The 10000-nt window shown below is 41.9% G+C and overlaps 1 protein-coding gene across 1 annotated transcript in view; it reads right to left on the reverse strand.

Moving 5' to 3' along the window:
• The window catches only part of nipal4 (NIPA like domain containing 4), a 20317-nt gene that overhangs the window by 8102 nt on the left and 2215 nt on the right, over positions 1–10000 (reverse strand). Inside the window, exon 2 of the mRNA XM_039777785.1 lies at positions 8333–8413. Coding sequence (XP_039633719.1) covers positions 8333–8413 — 81 coding nt within the window. The remainder of the gene's footprint in view (positions 1–8332; positions 8414–10000) is intronic.

The raw sequence follows: 10000 nt of genomic DNA on the forward strand, positions 1-10000 counted from the left end.
ATTAGGGGACCACTAAGGTCTATATAAAAGAGACTTCAGATACAGTATTAGGGGACCACTAAGGTCTATATAAAAGAGACTTCAGATACAGTATTAGGGACCACTAAGGTCTATATAAAAGAGACTTCAGATACAGTATTAGGGACCACTAAGATCTATATAAAAGAGACTTCAGATACAATATTAGGGGACCACTAAGGTCTATATAAAAGAGACTTCAGATACAGTATTAGGGGACCACTAAGGTCTATATAAAAGAGACTTCAGATACAGTATTAGGGGACCACTAAGGTCTATATAAAAGAGACTTCAGATACAGTATTAGGGGACCACTAAGGTCTATATAAAAGAGACTTCAGATACAGTATTAGGGACCACTAAGGTCTATATAAAAGAGACTTCAGATACAGTATTAGGAGACCACTAAGGTCTCTGCGGTGCTGGAGTGAAAATAAAAGGCAAGTTCCACCTTTTTGATGAGCTGGATCAGATCCTCGGCCAAAGGCCCATCGGAGCTTCCTCGGCTTCTAATATTAACAACTACAACTTCTGTCTAGCAAAACTTGTGATCTTGTGCGATTCAGTGCGAAAATGAACAGAAACACCTTTTAAATGTCTCAAATCAATTCGATGTACCAATTTAATCGCAAAACAGCACGTGACGTCATAACGCAACAGGTTTTTATTCACTTTAAAGCTGTTGGATGGAAACACACTTTCACACTCAGCTTTATTCACGTGAGTTTCTTTACCAAACTTCAGATAATTCAATTGACAAGTGGATGGAAACTTAGCTACTGTCTCATCTGTCCTTGTCCTTTTGAATCCCTTGGCTTTGCTGCTCCACCGTTTTTAAACCATGTCTGTGGTCTATTCTGTTGGTTAGTCAAACGTTCACACACTGACAACTGTTGCCGTCTGTCGCTATTCAAATCCCCCCGGTAACGTTAACGGACTCATCGTCATGATACAGGCACAGCCAGCAAACCCATCACAACATTTTTGTTATTATTGTGTGTCTGTGTGTGTATGTCTGTGTGTGTGTGTGTGTGTGTGTCTCTGTGTGTGTCTCTCTGTGTGTGTATGTGTGTGTGTGTGTGTGTGTGTGTTGTATGTCTGTGTCTGTCTGTGTGTGTGTGTCTCTCTGTGTGTGTGTCTGCCCTGTAGATGACAATCCCAACAACAGCCGGGATAGTTTTTATCAGCTGTTGGGAGTTGGTTTTTAAAAATCCACATCGGAATGTTGCCAGTTTTACAAACCTGCCACATTGTGTTTGCTGATGTTGCCTAGCAACAGTTGCTGTTGTTGTTGGGTGGGTGGAATTTTGATCTCTGATATCAGAAGATTCTAAATGGCTTTGATCCTTGATCTTTGTGATGTCATACACATTTCTTTATATATAGGACTCCAGAAAGGAAATCCATTCCATTTCTAATCATTAGAGCTGGACCAAGGTTGTCACTTATACTTGTTCTCACAAAACGATTATCAAACCTCTGTAGGCTACTTAATACCTCTTTCCATTACACCGCAAAGAGTCCTTGGCACACAAGATAGCATACTTCTTTTACACAGCAGTGCTGGTACATTAACAGTCACGGAACAAAGGCCAACACAGTTGGATTTTACAATTATCATGTCTACCACAGAAACATCACAGACAGAAGAAATGGCGGAGTTTTCAGAAGATACCGTATCAGCACAGACAGAAGTGCCAGAGGGTGCAGAAGACACCGTATCACAGACAGAAGAAATGCCGGAGGGTGCAGAAGACACCGACTCAGAGACAGAAGAAATGCCGGAGGGTGCAGAAGACACCGACTCAGAGACAGAAGAAATGCCGGAGGGTGCAGAAGACACTGACTCAGAGACAGAAGAAGTGCCGGAGGTGCAGAAGACACTGACTCAGAGACAGAAGAAATGCCGGATGGTGCAGAAGATACTGAATCACAGACAGAAGAAGTGCCAGAGGTGTCAGAAGATACCATTCGCCCGCTGATTGAATCCTTTTTCGTAAGGATAACAGTAGAACAGCGGGAATCGTTGAGGTCTTGCACCCCCGATGATGCCACAAAAATAATGATGGCTGACCTGCTATTAGACATCATAACAGCCTTGTCAAAAGTCTGGTTAAAAACTCTTAGGAGCGAAAATGTTTTGGCATCTGAGGATTGTTTTGTGTCTGAAGAGCGTGTTCTGTCCAATCTGGGCGACACACTTTATCAGAGTTTCGCAGGAGCTCTGAACGCTGAGGACCAAGTTGAGTATGTCAGCTCACAGCGCTTGACAGGCTTAGTAGGTAAAGAGGTTGTACAAAATGTCAACTCTGCTCTCTCCACTACTACGCCCGCTAGAGAGCCTGGAATTATTCAGCGCGTCACTCAACCTCAAAGACTTAACGCTATGCTTCGTCATGCTTTCCAAATGTTAAAGGCTTTCCCAGAGAAGGTGAAAATGGTGTGCCTTACTCAAGCACGTAAGCGGACAACAAGTCATACCAGACGTAAGGAGACAACTGAAGATCAGAGATTACATGAGACAGAAGAAACTGAAGATCAGAGATTACATGAGACAGAAGAAACTGAAGATCAGAGATTACATGAGACAGAAGAAACTGAAGATCAGAGATTACATGAGACAGAAGAAACTGAAGATCAGAGATTACATGAGACAGAAGAAACTGAAGATCAGAGATTACATGAGACAGAAGAAACTGAAGATCAGAGATTACATGAGACAGAAGAAACTGAAGATCAGAGATTACATGAGACAGAAGAAACTGAAGATCAGAGATTACATGAGACAGAAGAAACTGAAGATCAGAGATTACATGAGACAGAAGAAAGTGATGGCTGCACTCAATCACCAGTCAGAAGTGTGGAACCAGAAATCCCAGGGTACATCTCATCAGAAGACAGTGTTATTGAGATGTCAACATTAACAGCTGTTGAAGAAATACTCACAGAGGAGGTGACTGTGACCATTACTCCTCTTTTGGATTTAGTGCCAGACTCCAAGTTTGAGGTGCTGCAACGAGAATGCGTCCGGCATATTGGAAATGTTGCAGAAGACATTTCTCGGGTGATAACTCAAATTAAGAGTCTGGGTGCAGGGTCAACATGTCAAGAGAAGCTCAAAGAGTTCATAACAGCAATAGAGAGCAAGGTCAAGACCTTTTTTGCAATGCGCTTGGCCAAAACATGGTTTCATCGCATTCTGGAGGATCTGAGGACTAAATTTAACAAGGACTCCAATATTGAAAGTGAGGAGATAATGCAGGAAGCCATAAAGAGGTTTGATGCCCTGCTTGAGACAACGGAGAGTGAAAAACCACAAGTTGGAGATGTGGTTAACGTGATTCCCAAGTTCAAGAACGTGTCCTTCGGTAAAAGGCTGTTATTCACACAGCAACTTACGGATATCCTATACCAGGACCTCATCCGTGGGATGCAGCCCGAGATGATCCCACAACCAATGACAAGGAGGTCATGCGGTAGCGTGATGGTTCTTCATTCGCATGGTGACATGTACGCTGACATCAAAAACAAAGTCTGGAATTTCCTGGGACTGATGGGGTGGTGGCTGAACACCCAGATCAACGGCCACAGTGCAAAGGTGTTAAACACCATATTGAAAAATCAGTCCCTGGCAACACGGCAGTTACCAGAGGTCCAGATCGTCAAGAAGCCCGTGGCAACTGCTGCAGCATCTCGCTCAGTATGTGAAGAGACACCCAGGGAACCAACACAAGATACAACAGCACGGGATACTACTAGAAAAGCTTACGTCAAGTTATTCACAGAGAAGCTGCTTTCGCGAATTTTAAGGAAAGAAAAAGTGAGATGGACAGTTGGAAACTCAGAGGCCACCATTAGCCGTTTGTTCGAAAGAACGTGGGCCGAAGTCGAGGGTGTAGACTTTGATACGAGCTGGAAGACCTTTCAAAACCTCGACAAGGCCATCCTCCAAGACTTGTGTAAGAAGTGGGGCGGTGCAGAAAAGGTGCTGGTCTCCATTTATCTAGAGGAACCAGCACTGATATACTGTATTGCCTCCTTAGTCAAAGAACACCTGATGAATCCACCAAAAAAGTTCAGCACCATCTCCAGTTTCTTCTCAGCTGTGGGCAAAGCCATCTCCAACATCTGTGGACGTAGAAACAGGGTTGGTTGTATTTAGGTGAAACGTGGTGTGTCTGCTACGTTAGGGTTTTCTCCGGGTGCTCCGAGTGTTTTCCCACATTCAGTAAATCTAAAAAAAAACATTAGCTCTAGGGATGCACCGAATCCAGATTTTTGGGGTTCGGCCGAATCCTGAATCCCCTGGTTAAGATTCTGCTGACTCCTCCTCCCATCCTCAGTCCATGAACACAGTGAACACATGAATGAAGTAAACAGTGACTGTCCTTCCTTTGACGTACCTGAAGTTTCCTTTTTCCATGAAGTTTTCCTTCATGCACAACTCGTATTCTTTCGGATGTCTCAGACCAAATGTTGTAACAGCGGCCATGTTGTGTATTGTTTAGACAAATCGACATTGCAGATTGAACATGTAGCTGGACTTGAATGGACTTGAATTTGACTGAAAGTGCTGCCAAATAACACTTTTTCTGCTCACCAGATCGATGTCCACTTTCTCACAGCCTACTGCATTGAACGTAAACACCTTCCCGTAATCAACGTCATTACGGTGACCTGCGTAGCGTGCGGAGTGCAAGTGTAGGTTTCGGTTCGGTGGGAAAAAATTCTAAGGTTCGGCAGAAACCCAACCCCGTCAAAAAGCCAAATATTTGGCCGAATCTGAAGCCCAATCCTGGATTCGGTGCATCCCTAATTTAAGTGAAACGTGGTGTGTCTGCTGCGTTAGGGTTTTCTCCGGGTGCTCCGAGTGTTTCTCCCACATTCAGTAAGTATAAAAAACACATTAGCAGTAAAGAGCTCCAGTCCTGCCTCACATCCAGGTTACCGTCTCCTCCACCGGTCCCTGTCCTTAACCCTTGTGTCGTCTTCACCATCGTCCATGAACCTTCATTCTGGGTCAAAATTGAAAAATGTGCTTTTTTAAAACTTTTTTGTCCCTCTTTTTCAACTCTTTTTAAATTCATGGTCAATAAACCTAATGATATGACATCATAACTAGTTTTTGAGTTTGAAAAAAAGCATAAATTATTAATTATTTTGACTAATAGTTAAGATCAGAGGATGTTGAGTGAATCACAGACTGGTTTATGTCAAAGTTTGGTCAGTTTGATGCTGAGAAATTAAATAAAACAACATGGATGCATGTAGGTTATATGGGTTCCATACAACCTACATGCATCGATGTTATTTTGGGGCAATTTGGTTGTAAGAAACCCATATTTCTGATGTAAAAAACTTTGAAAAAGGGTTAAATTTGACCCAAGGAAGACACAAGGGTTAAAGGCACATACAGACCAATGGAGCAGGGGGCCACCTAGATGGGGGGCAGGACTCAAGCTCTCAGCGCCACCTCAGTGGTCAACAGCGTGAGCTCACAGCGAGAAGGAGAGGGTTCGGTGATCGGGCCTGAGCCTTTCTGAGTTTGTGTCTTGTCTACTGTGGCGGTATGTTTGGGTTTACCCCGGGTGCTCCGGTTTCCTCCCACATTCAGTCCATATAACATCAAATATCTGATTCAATAAAAAATAAAAAAGTAAAAATTGGCTTATCTGTTTTATCATTTTCTGCTAGATCTGTAAATATGCAACTCAGAATTATATTCTGCTGATTCTGTTAAATATATGAATTTCAAATACCCTCCAATCCAAAATCACACAAAAAAGCACACACACACACACACACACACACACACACACACACACACACACACACACACAAACACACACACACACACACACACACACACAGGCATCATAAACCAGATTTTTGAGAACAGGAGAATATCATTGACACAATCATTTTAAGGTTAGAAAAAGAAGTGCGACCCATTTTGATTGTCACGAATGATACAAAAGTGGTTTATTGTAAGAAAATATCTTTGTCAATTTGGTCCCATTCATGTCTTTAATTACAACTACAATAACAACTGTGTAAAAAATATAACTGATGTTGTGTCCTGAAATCACTGATGGCCAGATGCTTCAAATTATTATCAAATCTTATAAAACAGGTAGCTAAAATCAGCCAATCTGATTGGTTCATAGCCGTGGTAGAATAAAGGCATTCAAGAGCTATGTCATGTATGTGTAATTAATTCAGTAAGTGTAACTACCTATTAGATATGTAATTCATTCTGACCTATTATTAGGCCTATGTAACGTTAGCACGCTGAGAAGAGAAGAATACGTTCCTGTAACTGCATTCAAAACCAACAGCAACTGCATTAACTTATCTATAAATAAACCAGCAGCTTAGCATGATTTGCACCCAAATATAAAGAAGTTGAGATAAAAATAACTCACGAATAGCTCACAGCTCCTCAACCTGGGCACAGTTTGTCCTGGACTCTCATTTCTTAATAACTTAGGGCAGCACGGTGACTCAGTGGTTAGCACTTCTGCCTCACAGCAAGAAGGTTCTGGGTTTGAACCCAGGTCGTCCCGGGCCTTTCTGTGTGGAGTTTGCATGTTCTCCCTGTGCTTGCATGGGTTTCCTCCGGTGCTCTGGTTTCTTCCCACCATAAAGACATGCATGCTAGTTAACTAAGACAACAGTTGAAAATTAGCCGACTGGCTAACACTGGCGCATTTACAGAAATGTTCATTATTGTGCATTGTCCTAATCAAATAAATGAAACAGAATAAACAGAATAACTTGCTCTGTGTATTATCCGTCCATTAAAGGTGCAGTAGGTAAGACTTCTAAAACTACCTTTCTGTCATATCTGCTGAAACTGATCCTATGTTCCAGTAGAACTACATGAAGCAGGTCATTAAAAAGAATCCAGCTGCTCTGCCTCCACCTACAGCCTGGAGTGAGCAGACACACTGAGAGAAGGAGGGGGGCTAGTGAGAAGTTATTATTATTATTTGATTTTAAGATAAGGTCCCGCCCATGTGGACACACCTATATGAAAAGTTAAGACATGCCTCAATATAAATTAACTTGGTATGGAAAAATTACGGAAATTCTGTGAAATAATGCATTGGATTCCCCGTGACAGCTTCTACCAAGATTAGTGGCGGCTATGTTAATTCAGTTGGCGTGTCAGGAAATGTTTAAAGTACAGTCACTGTTCGATTTTTGTGCACCAACTAAGGCAACTTTTGAATATGCTATTATGATTAAGTGCCACCCAGATAATTTATTGGGAAGAGATCTCATGTACAAATTCAAATTAGATTGGTTAAAAGTTGATAGAAACATCTGCCAGCCTCTATGGGAATCTAACATAGGGGTGGACTGACTTACGCCCCCTGTATTTTAAGGAAGAACATTTATTTATTTACGATACATTATTCATTCACAAATATAATTGGTGTCCTTAAAGGTTGGATTTTTCCAAATTGTTTTAAATTAAGGCATTTAGATCAATTTCCAAATGATGATTTTTTTATTCCTCTTTTTAGTCAACTTTAGCGTGGATTCCTAAACTCATGAGCAGCACTGTAACTAAAGTTAAAAAGCAGTTTTTCCTGGTTCAGACCGGCTCAGGGAAGCAGAAGCCGAGCAGTGAGAACAGGGCGAGTCTGATCAGATCTCTTGCAGTGACGGAGCACTTCTTGGGACGTCCCACCAGCGATCCAGATTAGATAAAGACATACCAGCCAGTACCTGGGAGACTGAGAGGCCACAGATTTAAGATCTGAAGAGGAAGCATGTCTGTAAATGACATCACCGTCATAGGAGACGCCGCTCACACGGCGCTGTAACATGAACACACACACCCTGCTGTCCCTTTGGGCTGAGTTTACACGGTGGAGGGAATGTCACCCCCCCCCCCCCAAAAGCAACAATTTAGAAAAAGTGACAAAACATCTAAATTAAACGACAAAATTGTAAGAAAAGGCAAAGAAAAAAATCTGAAAAAGCATCAAAAGCTACAAAATAATGTGTGGGTGTGTGTCTGCATGTGTGTGTGTGTGTGTGTGTGTGTGTGTGTGCATTTGTCTCTGTATGTGTGTCTCTGTGTGTGTGTGTGTGTGTTTGTCTCTGTATGTGTGTCTCTGTGTGTGTGTCTGCATGTGTGTCTCTATGTATGCGTTTGTCTCTGTATGTGTGTGTGTGTGTGTTTCTGTGTGTGTGTGTCTGCATGTGAGTGTTTGTCTCTGCATGTGTGTCTGCATGTGTGTGTTTGTGTGTGTGTCTGCATGTGTGTGTGTGTGTGTGTGTGTGTGTGTGTGTGTGTTACCTGTTGTGATGTTGTTCAGGTGTGTGTAGGACAATAAACACACCGCAGACTGAGAGCCGCACCACAACCTAACCCCCGAGCCTGCAGAGACAAACATATTATGGGATGTTTAAACCTTGTATTCTCATTTCCTGTGTGTGTCTGTGTGTGTGTGTGTCTGTGCGTGTGTAATTAATTTGTCTAAATGATTTTCTCAAGTATAAATAAAGAATGAATGAATGAATGATTGTTTTCCGTATGTGTAGCGACACAATAACATTTCCTGGAGAGAAGCTGTTGGGTCACTTTGAGTGTTTGCAGAATCTGACCCGTGTGTGTGTGTGTGTGTGTGTGTGTGTGTGTGTGTGTGTGTGTGTGTGTGTGTGTGTGTGAAGTGTTGACTCAGACTGGTTTGGGCTGATTAGAGTAACCTGAGCAGTCAATATTTACCCTGTCAACACTACAGGCCATGTTTCCGCCCCAACCTCAAATAAACTCTCATAGCGATGGAAGGAACTTAAATTACTTTAAGCTGAAAACATGGAGGGACAAGTCAACCCTCTTAATAAACACATAGACAGCAGTTTGTTTAATTATGACGTGTTTTAATTATGACGCTTTATTTTAAAACCCATGAGACTCAGTACTTTTTACAGACTCCATGTAAATAATCAGGACTTTATACACTCTATACACGCTAAAAGTCTTTACATGGAGTCTGGTGGAGATATGCTGGCTCTATACACGCTAAAAGTCCTGATTATTTACATGGAGTCTGGTGGAGATATGCTGGCTCTATACACGCTAAAAGTCCTGATTATTTACATGGAGTCTGGTGGAGATATGATGGCTCTATACACGCTAAAAGTCCTGATTATTTACATGGAGTCTGGTGGAGATATGATGGCTCTATACATGCTAAAAGTCCTGATTATTTACATGGAGTCTGGTGGAAATATGCTGGCTCTATACACGCTAAAAGTCCTGATTATTTACATGGAGTCTGGTGGAGATATGATGGCTCTATACACGCTAAAAGTCCTGATTATTTACATGGAGTCTGGTGGAAATATGCTGGCTCTATACACGCTAAAAGTCCTGATTATTTACATGGAGTCTGGTGGAGATATGCTGGCTCTATACACGCTAAAAGTCCTGATTATTTACATGGAGTCTGGTGGAGATATGCTGGCTCTATACACGCTAAAAGTCCTGATTATTTACATGGAGTCTGGTGGAGATATGCTGGCTCTATACACGCTAAAAGTCCTGATTATTTACATGGAGTCTGGTGGAGTTTGGTGATGGTGATTTCGGGGCTGTTTCATGTTAAACTAAAAGGATCTTACTCTTTAACTAAAAGGTCTATCTCTGTAGGAATCCATCCCATAATGTTGTCAGACTCTCTGAACAGAAAAGGGTCCAGGTGAGAAATACTAGAATAAGTTACTCTTAGACAAAGGAAGTAATGTAGTAGTCGTACTAATTAAAGTGCGTCCTCTCGGGGGTTCATTAGCCTCCAACGTTTGGAACATCTGGTCCCGTGTGGGGGGGAGGGGGCCAGCGTGGAGTCAGTTATCAACATAACTGTAAATAATACACTTTTAGTATCAACAGAAAACATGCTATATATACTGTTGATGTATGAGATGAGTTAATCTGTAAAAGGTGGATGACATTTTATACACA

This window comes from Perca fluviatilis, chromosome 16, assembly GCF_010015445.1.
Source record: "Perca fluviatilis chromosome 16, GENO_Pfluv_1.0, whole genome shotgun sequence".
NCBI lineage: Eukaryota > Metazoa > Chordata > Actinopteri > Perciformes > Percidae > Perca > Perca fluviatilis.